General features: G+C 35.1%; 1 protein-coding gene across 1 annotated transcript in view; it reads right to left on the bottom strand.

Moving 5' to 3' along the window:
• LOC123681921 (sodium-independent sulfate anion transporter-like) overlaps positions 1-24,599 on the bottom strand; it is a 74,215-nt gene that overhangs the window by 31,414 nt on the left and 18,202 nt on the right. Inside the window, exon 2 of the mRNA XM_045620286.1 lies at positions 6,459-6,807. Coding sequence (XP_045476242.1) covers positions 6,459-6,624 — 166 coding nt within the window. The 5' untranslated portion in view covers positions 6,625-6,807. The remainder of the gene's footprint in view (positions 1-6,458; positions 6,808-24,599) is intronic.

The following is a 24,599-nucleotide window of genomic DNA, read 5'->3' as shown; positions in this document are numbered from 1 at the left end:
CCAACCAGCACTCACCCAAGCAGGTCTACCAAGAAGACGCATGAAATGGACAAGTTCGATAAATGAAACGATCATGCGCATATACTATGAAGTAACTAATATGGAAGAGGATAAAATAGGCTACCGGCAAAAGCTGTTTGCAGAATTCCACAGAAACTATCCCGAACTTCAAGTTTCTGAACAAAGAGTAGCCGACCAATACCGGGTCATATTGAGAAATAAACTTGTACCCGATGAGAGACTTAACACAATAAAAAATGAAGTCCAACTGAGGCTACAGAATAGGAACCCCACTAACAACGAAGTGACAATTGAAGAAAACTACGATTGTGCTGAAAACCAACACAACATCAATGCACAAATTAATACTGAGGAACAAAACAGCGGAGATTTGGCACTAGCAAGAGATGAGCAATGGCGGAATATACAAACTGCGACTATGGAAAACCGAGAAGAAAGTCGAAGAGATCTATTAGAGCAATTATCTGTTACAATGAATAGATATTTTATAGAATTCGAGGGTACTGATCCTCTTAAACGACCAATTCTTCCTAGACTGAAGACATCGAAAAAACTCTCACATATTCTGCACATAATGAACAAAGAGATAATTCCACCGTTTTTTTCGAATGACCAAAACCTAGAGTCATTGCATCTTATTACCTACTGTGCAGCCTCTACAATATCAGCAGTGCTCGGTGTGAAGCCAAAACCTAGAAGTGAGCAACCAGCACAGAAAAAACAGCATAACAAACCACATTGGCAAAATAGGCTAGAAGCAAAAGTACATAGCCTCCGACAAGATATAGGACGGTTAACACAATTTGAAAAAGGTTCTCCGTCGAGAAAACTACAGAAAATAGTGGATGCAATTATGGATCGCCATAGGCGACATGCAAATTACGACGCCAACAATGAAAGTGCTCAAGAAACTCTAGATACACTCAAACAAAAATTAAGTGTATACTCTGAACGACTGAGAAGATACAATGAGAGCTATAAACGAAAACATGACAATATGATTTTTGAAAACTCCGAAAAGAACTTTTATAGAATGCTTAATGAACAAACGTCAACTAAATTAGTGAGTCCTCCAAGCGCCGAAGATATGGAGAGTTTTTGGACCGATCAACTGTCAACACCAACTCCTTTTAACTCCAAAGCGCATTGGATAAGAAGAGAGGAGAAATCATGTGAGACCATAGAAAATATGCCACATAGTGTAATAACGTCTGAAGAACTACAGGAAATATTGAAGAACACTCACAATTGGAAATCTCCAGGCCCAGATGGAATTCACAACTTCTGGTTGAAGAAGTTTTGGTGTCTGCACGGCAGGCTAGTCGAATACATAAATAACATAATACATAATCCAACAGAAATGCCAACATTTTTAACAACAGGTATCACTTACCTAATACCGAAGGATTTTCAAAACACTATGGATCCATCAAAATATAGACCTATAACATGCCTACCAACAATATACAAAATCATCACATCATGTTTAGCATCTCGTATCTACAAACATTGCGAGAAAAATAAAATAATAACAACACAGCAGAAAGGATGTTCCAAGAATGCACAAGGATCGAAGGAACAGCTGGTAATAGATTCCATCATATGCAACCAAGCCTTCAAGAAACATAGAAACCTTTTCATGACTTATTTTGATTATAAGAAGGCTTTCGACTCACTTCCACATGGCTGGCTGAAGAAAATTTTGGAGATATACAAGATCGATCCAAGTATAACCAATTTTCTAAAGCTTGCAATGGACAATTGGAAAACGAACATCGAGCTTTCCACGGCAAACATAAAAACCAAACTGATTCCAATTAAGAGGGGAATTTTCCAAGGTGACTCCATGAGCCCTTTATGGTTCTGCTTGGCGCTGAACCCACTCTCTAAACAGCTAAACGCTACTGAAAAGGGTTTCAACATTAAAGGAAATAATAATACTACCACCCTCAATCATTTGCTGTACATGGATGATTTGAAACTGATAACAGGCAATAAGAACCACCTAGAAATTATGGTCAAACTAGTGGAACATTTTTCGAAAGATGTAGGTATGGAATTCGGTTGGGACAAATGTCGTACTCTCAGCGTAGTGAGAGGAAGAATACAAGATGAACCGATCACTCTCGCAAATGGACAGCAAATAGAAGCAATGAAGTTGGATGATCTTTATAAATATCTTGGAATGAAACAGAATCGACGAATCAACCACCAAAGAATGAAGCAAGACTTAACGACTGAGTTCATTAGGAGAACCAAAAAAATCTTAAAAACAAACCTAAACAGCAGGAACATGACGAGAGCCATCAACACATATGCATGTTCAATTCTAACATACTCATTCGGTATAGTTCCATGGAGCAAAACAGACATCGAAAACTTGCAACGTAAAATGAGAACGTTGATGACAAAAGCAAACAAGCACCATCCGAAAAGCAGCATTGAGAGGACTACACTGCCGAGAAATAAAGGAGGCAGGGGTCTTACGGACATCATGGAACTTGCTAGTGGGCAGATAGAAAGCCTACGGGAATACTTCAGAGATCAAGCAAGTACATCAGAGTTCTACAAAATACTGTGTGAAGCAGACGAATCAACACCTTTACAACTTCACAAGGAGCAATTTTCATACAACCACCAGACAAACCAAGAAAAATTGGATAGATGGAGAGAGAAGCCCCTGCATGGAAGACATTTCAACGAGGTGAACCAGGATCATGTCGACATTGAAGCGTCGAACTATTGGCTCACATCAGGTGCAATGTACCCAGAAACAGAGGGTTTTCTTTTAGCCATCCAAGATCAAGTGATCTCAACTAGAAATTACTGCAGGCATATCATAAAGGATCGAACTATTACCGACGATCGATGCCGATATGGGTGTCCAACAAATGAGACAATACAACATATCACGGGTGGATGTCAGATGTTTGCAGGAAATGAATATAAAGAGAGACACGATGCAGTAGGAAAGATATTACACCAAGAAATGTACTACTCATCGACGTAGCAATACCTAATAACAACAACTTGCGTCAAAAAGAGGTCGAAAAAATTTCAAAATATAGGGACCTCGAATTTCAGATAAAGCGCCAGTGGGGAATGATATCAACGAGAACTATTCCAATTAACATCTCAACAACAGGAATAGTACCCAAAAATCTCAAGAGAAATATCAAGCAACTAGGGCTTAGTGAGTATATATGTAATGTAATGCAAAAAGCTGTTCTTTTAGGTACTGCAAGGACGGTGAGAAAATTCCTAGGAAGCGAAGGACAGGTCCAAGGATCGCGTGTAAGAGGACCAGGGGGACCACAAGGACCGGACACGACCGAGCTCTACCCTTCTGATATTTTAAATATCTGGGATTGAGTGAATGTTCCTCTTAGCGAGGAGTGAGAAGCCGACGGCGAGGATAAATCCTACGCGTATAGGCAAAAGTCGGAAATAATATTTATTCGGAAATACATATATATACAATTATACAGTATATTGATTGCAACTTCATTTTTTCGAATGGAACACCCTGTATATTTTTCTATACTGATTTAGAATATGTGTGGTCTCTCTTATTCTGAGTACCACATAGTTTCAAAGTTTAAGAACAACCTGGCATGCTCAGTAATCAGTTTTCAAGTGGTAGGCTGCGATAACTCTAAATGCCCTTTTTTGAGTTATTACCTTATTCTCTAGATGATTATCTGTTGATAACTATGTGATATTTTGGATGTTAAAGACAATTTTCTGGACACTGTTTCTTTTATGTATGGCCTTATCTGTACATATTTTGAAATAAATGTTATTATTATATTATTATTATTATTATCGGATGCGGAGATCGGAGAACGGTAAAAGTGTTGAAAGAACTGTTGCTAATTGTACGAAACTCATTGCCATATATCCAAAGATTTATGTCTACTGCACTGGCTATGCAAAATATTATTTTTTAAATAATGACCTCAAACTCGTTACAGATTTGAATCGATATACAGTTATTATTACCTGTATACCTGCTGCATAGGAAAATTATGCAGAATATCATTTTTTGCCATATTCTTTTCCAATAAATTGATTACGCTAATTGCGTTTCATATACCTATACAACCTGAAATTGACAATATCGAATTTGATTTTGCATATTGTCAATTTGAAGTAGGCTAGAGTCAATATGATTTCGATTATTGACAGTTTGCTTTCGATTGCATTTTGGAAAATTATAGGATATTGTCCTTGTGTTATATTTATTTTTGATATTTCGAAATGGGAGGAAAAAACATTTATTCTTATGCATAAATGGCTCGATAAATAGTAGATAAACAATCTTTCTACTTTTGATGTAATTTTGCTTGGAAATAAACCCGTGTGAACTCAGCAGACCTTTTCCAGCAGACTGTTTGACGAAAACGCCCGAAGGCGGTGACCAGTGGCGTGCGGCAAAAAAACGATTTTTTATGGAAATATTCACTAGTTCGGATATAAATTTAAGGAGTGGATTTCGTATAGTATTCAGAGTATCCGTTGGAGGAAATATTGATTTTCTATAGAACTCGGGATATTTTAGCAACGTTTTTATTCAAATTATCATCTGTTTTATTTGAAAAATTCGTATCTCCGAAAGTACGCGTCGGAGCATAACCATATTTGGAATGTAGATTACTTTTAGCGATGTGAATAAACTATGAAAAAATCATTGACTTCCCTAGGGGAATTGGAAAACGTTCGTTGCCAATAGAGTTCAACAAATCCTCTAGCTTCTAGGTCAAGGTCATTGGTACTACGTCAAATTGCTCAAACAATTTGACCTAGGAGACGAGATATCAGGTTTCAATTAGGAAAACGAATACATAGGTGCATTCAACAATGAACTCAAGTGCTACTGTCATCATTGAAATTATATGTAGTTGCTATTTATTTAAGGTACGGGGGGGGCGACAACGAACAGCTGTACAACCTGAGCCTCTAGGATTTTCTTTATAAGCTCCGATATCTTCTAGAGACTCTTGTTGTGCAGGTGTTACTTGTTGGCTCTTGTACCTTAAATAGTTGAAGTTCGTCTACACTCAACCTAGGCAAGGTAACAGGCCAATTCAAAAGTCCCCGATCTACCGTTGTAAAACACATTTTTTTGGCAAAATTCAATTTCATTATTCAACATATTTGCCTTCGAGGGCGATACAGCTAAAATGACGATCTTTCAACTTCTCGATACCATTTTTGAAGTACGATTTGTCTTTCGCTTCAAAATAGGCCTCAGTTTCGGCGATAACTTCTTCATTGGCCCTAACTTTCTTTCCAGCGAGCATTCTTTTGAGGTCAGAGAAGAAGAGGAAGAAGTAGCTGGGGGCCAGATCTGGCGAATACGGTGGATGCAGAAGCAATTTGAAGCCCAATTCACGAAATTTTGCCATTGTTTTCATTGATTTGTGACAAGGCGCATTGTCTTGATGAAACAGCATTTTTTTTCTTCAAATGAGGCCGTTTTTTTTAACGATTTCTTTCTTTAAACGATCCAATAACGCTATATAATAATCGTTTTTGATGGTCTGGCTCTTTAAGAGGTAATCAATGAATATTATACCTTGCGCATCCCAGATTCATTACTGACTCATGGGTAGGGTGTACCATTACTATGAGAAAGCAAAATCTTTCAATTCTTCATAATTTTCAAAATGTTCCTTTCAATTTTTAAAATTTCTTCTAATCAAAGGCGAGGGCTTATATCCCAAATAACCCGTCCTCCCCCGTTAAGCCTAATATTGGATCTTAATTATTCGAAAATGAGTATAATGAAAATGTTACGGTGATTGGATTGCGCTAGTGTGCTATGATTAATAATTTTTTAAGTTAGGTATTGAAAGATATTGATCTGGACGTTCATTTTCAACAAACCGGCATACATGCCTCACAAGCATAGAAATAATCGCACTTATGCGAGAAAACTTTTCTACCTGAGTTTCTTCCCGGGGGTTTGTGATTTAACACCTTTATACTTTTATTGAGGTCGCGTAAAAATAAGGTCTATACTAATGATCTACAATCTATTCAAGACGTTAATGAATTCGTGAAGGCATCGAGGGCATGCAGACTTATATGTGGAATAGGTCATGGAAAATTTCATGAAAAGATTATGGTGCTACAATCGTAGCCGTGACAGCCATTAGATAATATAGTTTCCCAAGGTTCATGCCTTCCTCTTCACAATAAAATAAATATCTTTTGATTTATGTCAAAATATACCCTGTTTTTTTAAATCAAAATGAACCTCTCATCAGAAAACCTATTACTTACTTGACAGAATTTTTCGCTGCATGCCTGTGCCAAATTTTCTTATAACTTTCCTGCATCAATATCTGTTCTGCTCTTCCATTCCCTATCTATCGTTTTATCTCAGAATATTTTGAATGATCGAATATTCATTATTCAAAATGAGTACTTACTCTTCTTCTGGCATCCCATACAAATATTTTGGTCTCTCCTCAAGTCATCGGTCGATGCGAAACCATGGTTTACTTCACCTGTACCATCTACTCCTCCGACCATATAACTAGTCAGAGTGACCTGACTGCTGTTATTTGAATCTGAGCTCAATTTGAATTTTGTCATTTTTGATAAGTTTGAGAATATTTCTTAATCACAAAGGAAACTAAACATTTTAACACATTTATTTAAAATATTCCTCAACCAATGTCTCCTGATGTTGATATCATTTCATTTGATGTTCAAAAGTGTGACCAATCCCCCAGTTTTGCCCTTGTTGTATTCTACTCCACTTTCAAATGGTGTTATCTGGAACAAAGAATAAAAATCATAGCTTTCTCATTGACTACGTCTGTTTGTTGTGATGTAAAAATTTTCATGAATATTTTTCATTGCATCGACCTCGATTCTGTCTGAATGATCCCAAAAATGGGTCGATTATGTTTTTATTCTATTGAAGAAAGTCGTTTTTATTTTACTAGGGCACTAAGTCCACATTGTAAACATTCAAAAATTTTAATTGTGAAACTTTCAGTGTCGCAGAAAGTGTTTCTCCGAATGATTTCAAAAGATTATTATTGGAAACAGTAAAGCAATAGAATATTCTAAAACAAGTTGCAGAATGAGCTCCATTCCAATACGAATGCGAAATCTGAAATGAGTGTTGGAATTGCCTACAGGGTAGACACAGCGTCTCATTTTTTCTACAGAACTTTAGGGGATGGATCACTGACGATAATACTGGTATCACTAGCATAGAGATATATTTCTCCATTAGGTTTAGTGTATAGTCCATAGTGTTTAGGTAGGTGGTTGACGAATAGGACGCCAAATATCCTAATACACAAAAAGGATACGAGTGAAGAATATTGGAAACTAACCTGATTTTGCCTGCTGATGCTGTGTTTTGTTGATGTATCATAAATGAAACAAAAATGGATTGGAAATGATATGTCATTATTGTATTATCATTGTTGCTTAGTGAAATCTACTGTTGAAATGCGTTTTTAACATTAATTGTATCATAATCACTATAACGTGGAGTAAATTGACGGTTTAATCTATTCAAATTGCAGTCAAACCATAAAGTCGTTATCATTTCGTGCGTAAAGTGTTGCGATTATTGTTGTGGATACGAGTGGCAAAATAGTATACTGCAATACCAGCATCGATGTTTTTTTAACATTACACATGAATCGACAGAGTGACTGAATACAATGAATCTTTGCATCAGCTCTTACAGTTATGTAATCAACAATGACCGTGAGACTCTCGAGTGTCAAACCTAAACATCAGGAAATAAGATATCAACACATAATTAAAATTTTGCCAGTAAATTTATTGAAGGATGCTATGTGAAGAGGCACGTAATATCTTTTTGAGTGGACGTTATAAAATTGCTAAGTTCATTTAGCTATTTTTCTTATCATTAACAGAACATCAAATATATTTTATACACCATATAATTTGTGTTCGGGTTTTTTCACGATTCGGATATTATCAAGGTCAACCTTATAGGTTCGAAATATTTGTTTGTCCACGTCTAATGTATAAAATTTTCATTGTGTGTGTAATTTCTCTTATGATGGAGTCTGTATATTTTTCGTCCAAGAGCGAGAGCAGAAAACAGGTACTCAGTTGGCTGTCTGTGTTTATTTTATGTGGTTGCAATGATCTTAGTTGAGTTCAAATGAAGATTGAAACGTCCGCATTACGTGGGAATATCTAAAATTGAATTGAAATTTGAAAAACAAATTAGACATGCAATATGACGATTATTGTTCAATAATCCTCATAGATTACTTCATTAAACTCCTAAATATCATGACTATCCATATTCTCTGAAACGTCATAATTTGATTTGACAAGTGGCAAATTTTATTCAAGAATTTAACAATGCATTCAGATTGTGAAGATAAGATTTCATCCACATCTTCGAAATATTAAGAGAACTCTTAATAAACGCTTGTGAATGATTGACTAAATGGTTGATTTATGATAATATCCAATTCTGCTCAATTTCGAATTGAATAAATACGATCAAATTTCCCCCAAAAAATTTATTATTAATACTTATATTTCTGTGAAGCAAATGCAATCAGTTCTCATTTTCCGAGACGGTTAAGTCATTTTGTTTTCGATTTGATCTGTAGTTTCAAAAGAAATCACAGTTTGATTATGCATACCTACTTCTTATTTATATTTTATGCAACATGTTACAACACTCAGTTAGTGCTGAGTTTTAGAATGAAGAAAAGTTGAACAGAACGGATAACATCAAGTATTATGACGAAATAAATAAAAGCGGGACCGTATTTTGAAAACGTTACATAGAACATGCTATTCTTTCGAAAAAAGTGCGCCATTCAAAATTTAATTGAAATGAGTAGACTGATATTTTTTATATAATAACTTTTATCTAAAACGTGTGAATGTTTTTCGATGTGTACTTAAAAAAACTCAATAATTTGAGTACTGCCCCGAATATATCGAAATAACAAGTAACGTTTTGTTGCATATGGTGAACAAACCCATAAAATTTGAACAAAATCGTACAGCTTATTCAAAAGTTATGGGTATCAGAAATTTGGGCCAACTTTCATGAATTACCTTTTATCTCCGAAACTAAATCTGCGAATCTTAACATTCATAACAAGCTACTTTTCTGAAAGGACTTGATGACCTACATTTACCACAACGCTATGGCCACCCAACCATGTTACAACCTGTAGACAGAAAACTTCAAAAGAAAATAAAACAAAAATGTTCTTAATATTTATATACTCGTACCATCAAACAATCAACATGAATGATGGAAAGGAGGTTGGAGATCTCTTGAGTTAGTTGAGGCACAAATAATAAGAAAACAAATATGATGGGAGAAGTTCCAGGTATTATGGCACTTCTAGAATCTATTTCTTCTTAGTCCTCTTCAGCCATTGATTGATGCGCAGTTTTTCTTCCACTTTGAAATTTTTTTGTAGGCTACTGGATGGAGCTAGGATTGTCGTTAGATGCCTTCAAAAGAAGTTCATTCACAAAATCTCTTCGATATTGATTTACTAACAAAACGTTGGACACTCTTCTCATGGCCGCGGAAGTGTGAATGGTTAATTCTCATTCCGATTATGTTGTTGATTGCAGTCTTGGCTGTTTCATCTTCCAGATCTTGAGGCTTTAATGACTAATCACGCCAAGGGGTTAGAATCAATTTTTAAACTCCTAATCTCCGAGTAAGTAGGTTTAGTAATTCTTCTTTGTATCTTTCCATTGTGATGTCAGCTGTGATGTTTCCTCTGCCAGCTGATGTGTTAAGCTGATTCTGGTTGCAGTAATTGATAGGAGTTGGGGAGAGAAGGAAAATAGAATTGTTAATGATAGAATTTTTGCTTTAGCCCTTAGGATGTCTTGACACTCCCTAGATCATATTTCAATGATATATAGTCATATTTTTCATCATCATATAGTCTTGCGAATGTTTCGAATAGTTTATTCATTATGATCAATAACTTCTGAGTCTACCGACAATACGTGCGACTTGATCATTTCTTGAGATGAAAATCTTCGAATTCGAAATGTTACCTATCAAAATATAGGCCATTTCGAACTGTTTATGTTTCAAGTTTGTCTGTCGACCATTAATTCTCGTAATAGCCGTAAAACTTTCACAACAATTCTGAAAAATTTTACTCTGAATCTCTGATTTGGTTCATGGATGACCTTTTAATGAATTCAAGGATGGAAGATGAGAGCGTTGTTCATTGCAATCGTTCAATTCCCGAGACTTCAATATTTCGTTGTTTCGAATGTAAAATAATGAAATTTTCAATCTGAATCCAATAAGTATTCAGATTGGCTCATAGGTGGCTTTGATATTTTTCCTTATGTCTCACTCTTCCTTAGTACCGTAGGGTACTAATTGGCGTTACAAACTCTTTTTATTAGCCCAGAAACCGTCTGTGGTATAGGTATACCTATAGGAAAGAGTTTCAGGATAAGGAAAAAACCGAAAGAGAAGCACTCTGGCGGAATCTTACTGGGTTGATCATCTCAAAAAGTTTCTACCAAACTTTGATTCTGCGAGATCTGAGAAATATCTGGATCTTAGCAAGAATATGTTTACCTCCTTATCTCCTTACTGGATTCCTTACAGGTCATTGCTGCCTGAGAATAGGCTTAGGAGAAAAGGGCTAGTGCAGATCCTGCAGGGAGGAGAAAGAAACTCCAGATCACCTGGTGATTGCTAGCCAAATGATGCTTTGGACAAAAGACTTCTAGAAACCAGGAAATATCATTCTTAAAGCTATCCCACATACTGAAGTTCAGTATATAACTATAACTGAAAGGCGAACTGTGGAGTAATGGCAACAAAAGCTCTGATGGGTGACGCATTAGGCAATAACCTCCCTTAAATTTGAATCTAACTGTCGACGAATTAGTGTATCACTTCCAATATTCGAATATTTTTAGCTGGGTTGAGTAATTCTATAAAATCATAAATCATTTTCAATTCAGAAATTGTGGTGTTAAAAATTGAAAACTATGTATGTATGTATGGCATATATAATCATACTTCGTTTGTGTTAAGTCAGTAGAGTCATAACATATGTCATCATCCCGTTACAAGCTTGACATTGACAATGAGTTGCAAATATCCTTCTGCTGTTCAATAATTTCTTCATTTATTAAGGTCATTCGTCATTAATTTTTCATGATTCTTCACGACAAACTTATGGTATCTTATGAATCGATCTTCTACGTTAAGTCTTGGTACAGATTATCTCAGTCTAAATGACATGGACTTTCAGAAAAGCATGTGACTTGTTCAACCGCCTCCGGGTTATTGATAATGCATGCGGAGAAATAATATAACTGTGCGGTAAAATGTCTGGGCTAGTGGTATTCAAAATTAATGGTCAATATTTTTTAAGCGATATCGACGTCTGACTATTGAAGACTTCTAAGAAATATTAAATAATTGTTAGTTAATAAACTATTCTTGATGATCAGGTGCTACTTACCTAATTGAATAAAGTAATCATAATTTGAGAAGGCACTGAATAATGGACTGAGTTATGCTTGAAAATGGAAACTCTTCCTTTCCTAATTAACATTATTCCGGTGCCAGGGATATTTATGAAAAAAACAATTTATTCCCTAGAACGGAAGGATGTTACTTTTTTCAAAAAAAAAAAGGCTAAATTTCGATATACAAATGTTGAGGATTAGGGAAATGTAAAATGCAGTGAACGTCAAAATTATGGAACAAATTCATTTTCTAAGAAGAAAATATTTGACAACAAAATCCTGAAACAGGTCCATTTTTGTTTCACTTTTACCAAATTTTTATGCATTTTCAAAGAATTTTTGTTGCATCAACCCTCTAAATTTTTTGAATAGGGAATGTAGGTCATGTATTACTTTTTTAGAAAGGTATTTGTATCTCCTTTACTGGCGTGCATAAATTTTCCAGGAAAATATATTTTTTTTTTTGAAAAATTAGTTCAGAGAGGTTTTCAGTACGTGCACTTTGTCATGGCTCATTTACTTTGAGACGATGGTACCTGATGAAATTCGTCAACGAATGAAAGTCGACCATTACAGTTTTGTTCATGCACAACTTTCAACCCCTACGAACCCTTTAATGGAGAAAAAAAATTGAGCGATATTGGAAATTTATTTCGGCATTAAAGTATCACCCGGAGAATCATTGTGCATTACGAGATAAGTTAAATTAAATGTTCAAAATGACCACTATATTCATTCTGGATGCAATAATCAAAGCGCTTGACACATTCTTCCTGTACCTTCTAGAGAGTTTCTGGAGTTATTCTACCTATCTCGAACCTTATTCGGGTTTTCAAGTCTTTCAAATTTTCTGGCCTATTAAGGTACACTTTCGATTTTAGGTAGCACCATAAGAAAAAATCGAGCGGTGTCAGTTCTGGAGACCAGGCTGGCCATTTTATGGGACCGCATGTTTGGGTCATTTTCATTCGGAAAAATATTGGGAAGAGCGAGTAAGAGATTTCGGAGGAATTATTAATACCTTGCACCGTTGAGGTTTCCAACGAAAAAAAAAAGCCCGATTAAACTGCCGCAATCGTCCCAGCCCATACATTTACTTCCTGTGGGTGTTGCATATGTGCTTCCACCATCCAATGCGAATTTTCTCGGCTCCAAAACCTGCAATTCTGTTCAGAGAAAACGTGGTTTAATCCGAAAAAATAATTTTCTTTATGAATTGCGGATTCTGGTTCAACGCATCTTGCATAATTTCACAAAACTGATTCTGTCAATCATGATCATCTTCGTTCAATTCCTGATATTGCTCAATTTTATTCGGGTGATATTTTTCTGCCTTCTAAATGCGTAAAGCAGTCGTTTGGAAAATGTTATTATGTTCCGCTAACTGTCGTGAAGTTCTGTGAAGATTTTGTTCAATTTCCGCCAAGACATTCAGTTTTGTTTCTTCAGAGGTTCTGGGTCGTCTGACATTTGGAATATGTCTAACATGTCCGTACTCCGTGAAATTGCTTTCAATTTTACAGACCGTTGACCTTGTGATTGGTCTTTCTGTATATTTGGCGTTAAAAATATCACAAACCTCCTGTTGAGTACGGACTCTATCGCCCCACCCGATCATCATTAAAATTTCAATTTTCTGTTTTTCATTTAACTGAGGCATTTCTCTTCTGATTTTTAATTTAATGAACTCGAATTTGAGCAACGATTGAATGCAACTTGAATTCAAATTTTCTGAAAGAAAGACACTTATCGTATGATATGATACCTGGCGCATTTGAAAACCACATGTTATGTACGTTTTTTTTTCAGCCATGAGCATAAAAACAATTTCATTACTCCAAATTTTAAATCTCTACATGGTTGTACCTGGTTATATGTACCGGGTTTTTCACTATAATTTGACCCCCCCCTTTAACTTTGTTAATAAAAGAGGTACAAAAACATGTTTTGTACAAAAGTTTCACGAAATCAACTAGTGTTTTTTAAAATGATTTCACAAAACGAAATATATATAGGGTGAGCAACATATTGATAGCAACTTAATTTTTTCAAATGGAACACCCTGTATATTTTTCTATATTTGACTAGCTCTTTTTCCCCTGATTTTGAATATATAACATACGTTTGGCGTATCTCTCTTATTCTGACTATACCACAGAGTTTCAAATTTTAAGAACGACCTGGCAAGCTAAGTAATCGGTTTTCAAGTGGAAGGCTGGGATAACTCAAAATACCCTTTTTTGAGTTATCTCGTTGGCAACGATATGACATACGTTTTTCACTTTAAATTGGAATTGAATAATTTGGATGCAACTCCATATATTCTCTCCTTGTAGCTTTCTTATTTTTATTGTTTTCCACATAAAGCGAAAATATTTCAAATTTTTCTGCTTCTGTGCATATTCGATGAATAGTTTTATTCAATGACAAACGTTTGTAATATATCGTTGCCAACGAGATAACTCAAAAAAGGTCCTTCTGAATTATCGCCGCCTTCCAATTGAAAACAGAGTACGTAGCTTGCCAGGTGGTTCTTAAAATTTGAAACTCTGTGGTACTCAGAATAAGAAAAATATGCCAAACATATGTTATATATTCGAAATCAGGGAAAAAAGAGCTAGTCAAATATAGAAAAATATACAGGGTGTTCCATTTGAAACAATGAAGTTGCTGTATATATTTCGTTTTGTGAAATAATTTCAAAAAACACTGGTCGATTTCGTGAAACTTTTCTAGAAAATATTTTTTTGTACCTCTTCTAGTAACAAAGTCAAAGGGGGGGTCAAATTATGGTGAAAAACCCGGTACATTGATAACATTGATGACATTGCGTTGTCAGAAATCGTTCTTTGAATTGAAACATTTTATCGAAAAGTTTCAACATCAGTAGAAACGTACTAATAACATAACTACATAACTGAAGCGCAGTGTTTCACACATTCTAATTTTTCACGTGACAGGGTTGAAAGTTGTGCATGAACAAAACTGGTCGACTTTCATTCGGTGACAAATTTCATCAGGAACTATCGTCTCAAAGTAAATAATCCATGACAAAGTACACATACTGAAAACTTCTTTGCACTAACTAATTTTTCAACAAAAACAAAATTTCCTCGAAAATTTCTGCACGCCTGTAAAAAAGATACAAAGACCTTGCCAAAAAAGTACCACATACACTTACCCTATTCAAAAAATTTAGAGATTTGATGAGGATGGCACAGGGTACAACGAAAATTATAACGGCAACGATAATTATAACACCACTTCATGTTTCGATTGGTAATGCGCCCTCTGGAGGTTGATCGTTAATTCAACTCGGTTTATTTCTAATCAATGTCAATTTGTATTTATTATGGAATACCTATTTCCGGATTACTGAGATCGAATATCATTATCTACCTTGGGAAATATTTTGAAATATTTGGAGTTCTTGTTGTTATTTTCCTTCTGTGTGGGAAGTTTCGTTTGACAACCAGGATACTCTGTGATAGGGAAAAAACTACCGAGAATTGTCAAAAGGGGTTTTCGGGATTCTTAGATAATTTTGAGATTGAGAGCTGTTGGAAAAAATTCTACTGAATTGGAGAATATATGATCTGGAGTCATTATTGTAATGGGCGATTATTTCTTCAATTCGGATAATTCCCTGTTTAGTTTATGGTGTTTGGAATATTTCTGGGAAATACGTTTTATACGTGATTATGAAAATTTTCTTCCACAAGGCCCATCTCTTGTATTGAATTTACCCTGAAGATCTGAGAGGATTCGCTTCCCGGCGATTAGTTCGAATAACTGTTGGACTTACACGAAGAATAGCAAGAAGATCCTTTTCCCTCGAACAACAACTGAGAGGGTTCTAGTGTCTGGTTGAAGTTGAGGAATTCTAGTGCCTGGTTGAATTTGAAGAATTCTGGTGCCTGGATATCTTTGAGCATTCTAGTGTCTGGTTACGTTCAGGAATTCTAGAGTCTGGTATATAGTACGGTTCGAGTTCATGGTACATTATTATCTGGTATATGGCTGTGAATTTCTAGTGCAGTTCTGGTAGATGATACATTCTGATATATGGTACAGTTCAAGTGAATGGTATATTTATGGCATATGGTATAGCTCGAGTAGATGGTACATTCTACGTTTTGAGATCTCAAGGTTAAATTTGCTGTCAGCCTTCAATATTGATTTTGATTCAGGTAACCAGTGCTTGCACTGGCTTTAATGAGTATTGTAATGAATTTTAACTTTGGAAGTAACGATTTAGCGTACTGATAGTAAATCAGTCATTTGAATAGAGGTTTTTATCATCAATTTTCTTTCCATTGATAGTTATATTGAAATATATTGAATTGTTGGTTGTTTCATGCTTATTATATACTGTGGAAATTGTAAACAGTTTGCGGAGAGGTGCAATTCACTAACTGACCATTTATTTTCTTTTAACAACTATAATACTTGTGTATCCCTTTAGGATTTGTGACTTGAATTTATTTTCACCTTATTCAACCAACTATTTTATACCAGCCAGTTATAACAACCACTGTATTTGTGTATTCCTTCAGAATCTGTGGTTGAGGGCAATCTTATTGTTTAATTCGGTAATTGGTCTGGTATTATCTGATATATTTGGAGTTTGTTGAACTCTGTTTGGGTTTAGTTTCGGTAGTGAAGTTTGAGGTTTAGCCTAAGCCGAGTGTAGGCTGATATAAGGCTTCAGGATTAGGTTAGGTATTATAGTTTTTAGAAAGCCCTTCTGGCATTAGGTGTTGTTATAGTTTATAGGAAGCCCTTCTGGCATTTGTTCAGTGTTAGATAAAGTTTTTGGGAAGCCCTTCTTGCTCTTGGTAACTTAGAGAATTCTTTTTCATTTGTTTTATTATCAACCACTGCAGACATTTTAATTTTAATTAAACGTTTGACATTGAGTTATTTGTTTTATTGCTACTCTGGTAGAAATTTACGCAATTGGTTCTTGAGACAGGCACATCTCACCCCCATCTTCACTGAGTGTAGTCGCGAGCCGAACTTTAGCCTTGTGACCCGGCTTACTCAAGTTCGACACGTCACAAAATCCTTCAAAAATGCATAAAAATTTGGTAAATGTGGAACAAAAATGGACCTGTTTCAGGATTTTGTTACCAAATATTTTGTTCTGAGAAAATGCATTTGTTCCATAATTTTGACGCGCACTGTATAATAATCATGTTCAACTTTTGAACGACATGACCAATCTCCCAATATAGTATATGCCTACAATTTGAATGACCTCTGATATTGCTGATAATTTTCATTGAAATTGAAGATCGTTGGATGGAGGAAAAATAGCGATAAAAGTTCAAACATACAGAGAAATATGAGATCTACCTACTTATTAGAGTATGATCTCTATAATTGAGATCATAATATGAAAAATATGCTCATTCATCAAACCTTCCGAAATAAGGTCGAAATTTTCTCGGAAAATAAGATGGGAACTACTTTAAAATCTGCCTATATTAGGATTTGATATCATATTTAGATATAAGATGTAAGTTTCAACGAAATTCACCGCGAAGTTCTAGCACGCAGTTTCGATGTTATGAATTTTTTTTACGCACCTACGAAGAGCGATAGCACATAGTATGCAATTTGTTGTACGCGGTCATCTCCCGAACAGGTTGCTCTATTATTTTGACGCATTGAAAGTATTTTGTGTTACCTGCCTTAAATACAATAATTCACGAATGGAACTATCGAATAACTTCCTCAGAATCGCTCATTTAGATGAACTAACCTTCAAGAATGACACAATAAATCTCATAATTCAGATACTTCTGTGGTATTCAACGGTTGGATATAAGTATCCAGTAATATTTACCTGAAGAGTTCTCGGTATGACAAAAGAATTATCGTGAAAATAACAAATAGCGGAAGTAGAATACTGTTATCATAGTAAATTTCAAGTTATCGCTACTTCTTGTTTCATCGGGTTGTCATCGATTTTGGGTTATGTGATACTGATGAGCTCCAAAAAGTGCGAAACCAGTCTAACCAGTTCATCTTCAATTGCATCACGTTTCCTTGAGATCAACTTTCAACCTAGATTGTATACAAGTCCGAATTTATTATTCATCATAACTGTCTCTTCATCTTTGAAGTATTATCCTTAATTTTTTTTTATTATGACTATATTTTCCTCAACACGAAACAAATAACATTTAATGAAATTTTATCAGAACGGGTTCCTCATATTCCGCAAACCTGTTAAAAATAACTATCAAAACGTAAATTCAATTACCTACATTTTGAGACTACTTTTATACGCTTACCACGTAGTGGCAATAATTATTACAACATCGATTTCATCTTTATCAAGGCAATTCTTTTTAAGCATATTCAACAAGTTCAACGAACCGTTTGAATCCTGCTTTATTTCAGTACTCTATTGAAGTGTTACAAAAGGTTTAATAGCGAAATCAGGATATGAAGTATTGTTACATTAATAATGTCTGTTACCATGTCCACTCGAACAGAACCAAAGATTTACAAGGTGTTTCAGCATGAACTGGACAAATATATATAGACCTGCCGATCACATCGGGAGAATCATTTTTGCCTTATGACATATACCTCGTTTTCTGAGCATAAGCGGTTGTTCAACGTAATTTCTGAGCAATATTCTATTGATTGTGGTCAGTTATATATAACGAAAAACTCTTTCAGGTATTTGGATATTGCATATTAATCAATGTTCCTTTTCACATCGAAAACACCGACGTTTCGTTTTCAAAACATACCTTTATCAAGAGTCATAACTAAAAATTTAAACAGATTAAAAATCTTGAACATGACAATTTTCACAAGACTCACATTAATGATTTCACAGGAATTGAGTCATCACAACAAAATATATTAACCTGTTCTACCGTAGGAAAATATGAAAAAGGATTATACATACTGTTTTATTTCTTCTCTTATATTGTTTAATTTTGGTACAACGAAATAACGAAAGGAAAAGCGGAACGTGGAAAACATCAAATATTGGTAAGGGTAACAGAGTGTAGTTTTAAAAGAATTGACAAGGGAGTATGAAAGTCATCAAACAGAATACCGATTATTTTCTTAAAGGAACCAATAGATTGTTATATATGGTGCTGAGTCTATTGACAATTTCTCTATAATTCACTGTTTCATTCCATGTTATGTGAATCAATTCACCTATGTTCCTACGATAGTTGCTGTTTTCATGGTCAAATATTGTCGTTCCTTCGAAATTGAATTTGTGTCCTTCTTTGAATGTATGTGAAGTCAGAGCAGTTTTCTCCTTACGTGTGATGTTGTTGGAGTCTGTTCTATGTTGTCTGACCCTGTCCTTCAACAGTTGCTTTGTTTGTCTGTTCGATGTCGGCCCTGTCGTAGTTAGAGCATGGAATGCTGTACACAACTGATTGTAAGTTTATCGGAACACCATATTTCAGCTGTGTAAAGTATTTTTTCGTTGTGATCTTGGGACCTTATTCTCGACAAGTGATCATTCAAATCGTAGGTATACGTAGGTACTTTCTGAATGTCACACGTTTTGGTATTCTTTACTCGTGAAGTTTTAAACGTTCTCGATGCGAATGCTTACTGCGAGTTCTTTTTGGCATTCGTTTTGATTCTTTGACAATTTGAATGCCATAGAAATATATTCATAATACATATTTATTCCTCTGAGATAATGTAAGACGAAATAGTACAATTGTTATAAATGGTTCTATTGGATGATGTTGAACAAATAGATCAGTGGAGATATAAACAGCGCGGACACCCATTCAATGATTAGATTGAGAAACAATTTGTTTTAATGATTCTGTATATCCTCAAAAAACATGGATGGTGACACCTCTGGAAAATTAATCAGTAGAAGGAACTCCAAACTATTTATAGAACAAAAAACAGAGGGGAAATCAGAAGTCTGAAAGAAGTAATAGGATTCTGAAGCTGTCTACTCAAGCATAGGGTTCTTAATTGTACTTCGAAGACATCAAGTTACATTGTCAGTGCTTGTGTAGTGCTCCACAGTATTTGCATTTAAAATACAATGTACCGGAACGATGGCTCATCACAAGTTTTTTTTGTGATAACCTTACATAACCATCAGGAATATTTTGACAGCCCAATTTCAAAATTTTGGTGCTGATAACACAACCAGTTTTTTCTCAAACATGTTAGATGACTGAAGGGGGAGTTTGGAAGGTTTTGATGAAGGACACGTTATAACCAGTACTACATTGCAGTATTTTTGCCATTTTGAATTTATTTTCTTAGAGTTCTTCATCTCTTCTGAATTTGGCATTAATAATTCTCTGATTAGACCAGGAACTGTGACAAAGTTTTTACATAACTAACCACACTCAAGAATATTGCTCAGAAATCACGTTGAACATCCTGCATCTCACTTAAGATTTGAGAAGGAAGAATATATCATAAAGTAAAAATGATTCTCCCAGCGTCCTCTAAGTGACAATATATGTTTGTCCTTTTTATGATGAAACACCGTGTATATATTTGGATAAAAACAAAACTATTACAGAGGATCTAAGGTGGTGAGGTAGGTTGAGTTGAATGGTTGTTTTATATACTAAATATCGAAGAGAACAACAATGATGGTGGTCTGCATATAAGGGGAGCAATAACCACGAACGGTTATTAAAAATGTTCAAATCCTAGAGTATGGGTGTACGCGAAGGGAGTGAGTTCAGTAATGGTGTTTCTTTGTTCAAATATATACAATAAAAGTTGAATCTGTCGAAGGATTTTGAGACAAAATTCTACAAAAGTGTAGACTGTAGAATAATATTTCATAGAATGGGAAAAAATCAAGTATCACATTATATTTGATATTAATTCACAAGACTCACAACTGATGACAATTGGAGAAACATTTGTTGTTAAATTAAGGTGGAAATATTGAACGTGTTATTTACATAGATCAATAATTAGATATGATACTTGAACTCTCTCAATTAAAACTTATCTCAGAAAACGGAAGTACCAATAGATATAATGTAGTTAAGCATACAAATTTACTGAAGTAATAACTTTTTAATGTATATATTTAAGGAATATAATAGTGTGTATTTAGCTTTTGTTGTTCTACCTGAACTTTGATGAGATGCTCCCATGGAGGTCATAAGTAGGCTATTCCTTTTAACAAAATTGGAATATGCGAGATAATTTTCATGAAATGATATGGGCGAAAACCTTGTTTCTATGGAAAATTTTCCTCCTTGGAATTGCGAAGAAGAGGAAGGTCTGAAGATAACCATCACTCATAAATTACCCTTGTTGAACTGCCATAATCAATTACTCAATGGAAGCAAACAGTTATTCCTTTAATGAACACGAATTAAATGTATCAACTGGTAATACAAACGATGAGAAATTTGGTTAATTCTCATTTATTATTTATGAGAACAATTTTATACAAGAAACAAATTCTGTTTGGAATATTATACGGTTTTTACATAATTTTGGGTAAAGATGAAGATGCAACTGGATGGCAATTCTGGAGCGGTGGAATATGCAGCTTTGAAAATCCATTACTGTAGGCTTCTTATTTTGGATTAAAGGTATGATATCATATTATAATGCATTCAATAAATTGCAGAGGTGATCCCACTCAATTCAATAGCTATTCAAACTGGCAGATATTCGGATTTTTAAAATTCCCCAGAAAAATTCAAATTATGGACGGTAAAACGTGCGGATCAATTAATTTCGATGATAGGCCTTCAAAGGCAAATTATTTCAAAATGAATCGAGAGAATAACGTGAAGTTTTCGTAGATTTTGATTTGAAATACCTAGATTCCAAAACTTGAATATAAAGGGTAGTCCAGATTTTAGTTCAATAACTTTGGTGTCGGATGGAACAACTCTTTTCGTGAAAAAAGTTCAAATGAACATATATCCTTTAATGTATATCTGTTAACGGAACGATATCATAAAACTTTGAATTCGTCAAGGAACCCAATACCACCGAATGTGATATTGACCGGGAGAACGCAGGCCCAATACCACATTTGGTGGTATTGGTCTTAACATATGAACTACAAACAACAACACTGACAATGAGAGCAGTGAGCAAACTGAGAACAACTCAGCGAGTGGTGGAGAGATAAATACTAGGGGTGAGCCTCCGGAACATATCCGCAACGAGAAGCTGACACGCCGATCAGAGGTGGATGACGTCATCCGACGGCAACGTCAAAATGGTCTTGGTCAGGGCATATAGCCAGATAAACTTACGTGACATTATAGAAGAGCAGTGTCGGTAGACCTCCCAAACGTTAGATAGACAATATTAAGAACATAGCGGGAGTTAACTGGTACATGAAGACGGGAAACCGCGACAGACGGAGAGAACTTGGGGAGGTCTATCTCCAGGACTGGACAGCTGGTTGCTGATGAAGAAGAAACATATATCTTAACAAGCTTCGTTTTCGAGATACAGGGTATCAAAGTTTTCTACTTACAACTCTAGTATTATTATATTAATTGCTTCAATTTTTAGGTATTGAAGTCTAGATCACTGTGTATCAAACCGCAATCCTCTGAGAAAGGACGGACCCTCTTAAATTGGCTTAGAACGCCTCAACCAATGGTATTTATTTAGAAGTAAAATACCTCAATTTCATAAAGTACCAAGAAGGTATTCGTACAAAATAAATTGATCTCGCACATGGAATTCCAGTCTCAATTTCAAACACACTATTTCCATTTATTATAGACAATCCGGAAATAAACATGCACTAAACTTGATCTGCTGATAATCTAATGTGGAACTTTGAACTCATTCAGAGAACATTATAAAACAATCGCAATTGTATACTACTGTTTCATTCCGTTGTGGATCCAAACTATCGAAAGAGTTGGGTGATCATATTGATTAAGCGGTAGCTCAATAACTTCGTTCGAACTGAATCAAATATAAAAGCTAAATCAAAACGTGACAAAAACAGAAAAATACTGGAAAACCATCAAAAATATTCTAACAAGCATATTATGATGAAAACTTCATGAACCTTTGAATTGATAATCCCGATAAAACCACACACAAAATTATACCTTGATTGAACAATTCCGGTCCTATTGTCATTTCAGGGTTCAAGCTACATAGGTAATGCTACAAATGGAAATAAAAATATCACTGAGTTGGCCTTGAGTGCTTTTGAGCACTCGTTAATCCAAGCGCAGATTGCACCTTTGGAGACCACCTTCACTTATTTACAGTTTTGTTGTCTCCTAAACGAGTACCCACAAGCTCCTGACTCACTTCATTGTATTCCTCAGTTTAATGTTTTTCTTCAACATATTTTCGTTCAGCAGCATGCCCCACCATGTATCCATGATTAAAAAGATGTGATCTTGTAAAATAACTTCAATTCACAAATCCTGTTCAAAATAAATGCATGAAATTCATCATTTTTCATAGTGTCAAAAATATTTGCGTGAATTTGTTTTTTACCTACTCTGTAAAACCGGAGAAAATTGAATATGATTTCATCAATATTAACTTCTAATCAGCTTCCGAATGACTTGAAACTTGGACAAACTCAGTAGGTGTATGTAATATATTATACAGAGTGTTTCCTAAACATGCGGCAAAAATTCAGGGGGTTGTTCCTTGGACTATTACTAAAACCTCTTCGTTTCGAAGATACAGGGCGAACAACATTTTTCATATTTTTAAAATTAATAATAGTTTAAATAAAAATGCGTACCGCACTGTGTTTACTAAGTAGGTACAATTTATTTTTAAATTTGTTTAACAACATTCCAATTACTAAAAACGGACAGTTTTTTGACTAAAAATTGATAAGTGCAGATGGTAAAGGAATACAGATTAAACACGGTTTTCATTTGAATTCGTTTTGTGATGTATTAGCAATTAACATTTTATCTTTGACTATTATGAATCGCTATACAAACACCGAGATGACTGACATGCATTTCATTTATGGACTTGCTGATGGAAATTCATTAAAAGCTAGGAGGTTGTACATTGAACGATTTCCTGGGCGTAATATTCCTGACAGAAAATTGTTTCAAAATATTCATCAACGTCTGCATGAAACAGGCGCATTGAAAAAAATGGGGGGACCAGGAAAACCAAACACAGTAAGAACGGTGGAACTGGAAGAGAATGTGCTGGACATGATCGAAGAAGACCCTAGTACTTCTACTCGAAAAATTTCCAATACTTTGAATGTGAGTAATAAGACTGTTTGGAAAATTCTTAAAGACAATTTGTTATACCCATACCATATGCAATGCGTTCAGGCACTTATTCCTACTGATTTTCCCCCACGTATTGCATTTTGTCAATGGCTTTTAACCACATTAGTTCAAATTCCTCAATTACTGACGCTGATTCTTTTTACCGATGAAGCGAATTTCTCAAGAAATGCAATAAGAAATTTTCATAACAACCATGTATGGGCCGACGAAAATCCACATGAGGTAATTGAAGATCGTTTTCAACATCAGTTCTCATTGAATGTTTGGGTTGGTATTGTGGGTGACTGCCTTATTAGGCAGTCACCCAATATCGGCCCTATTGGGCCGATATTTTTACCAGAAAGACTTACCGGGGACGTGTATCGCAACTTTTTAGAACAAACGTTACCTCTGTTTTTGGAGGATGTACCATTGGCAATAAGACATGCAATGTGGTTTATGCACGATGGTGCACCAGCGCATTTTAGTTTGGTTGCTCGTGAGTTTTTAACATTAAGGGTGTTCAATACCTTGTTCATACCACTGCTATTTCAGTGCTAATCAACTGTATTTCCCATTTCCAAAATACAGGTCGGATTCATTTCATTTTTTGAGTGAACAATGACGTGATAGTGAACTTGAACATGTCTTCTCAATTTTCAAAAAAAAATCGATAGTATTGCGCAAATCGAACTTTGAAATTGAACACTTTCTTTAAATGACTATTCAGATTTAGAGAGACTTCTCATTTCAAGTAACTCATCCACAAATGTTCAGTGATATTATGTGTTTTGAATTGGTGCAAACATTTTTTTAAAATTGCTTGATTTGCTCTAA

Source organism: Harmonia axyridis, chromosome 6, assembly GCF_914767665.1.
Source record: "Harmonia axyridis chromosome 6, icHarAxyr1.1, whole genome shotgun sequence".
NCBI lineage: Eukaryota > Metazoa > Arthropoda > Insecta > Coleoptera > Coccinellidae > Harmonia > Harmonia axyridis.
The sequence above is the reverse complement of the archived record's forward strand: the minus strand, read 5'-3'. Positions and strand labels throughout refer to the sequence as shown.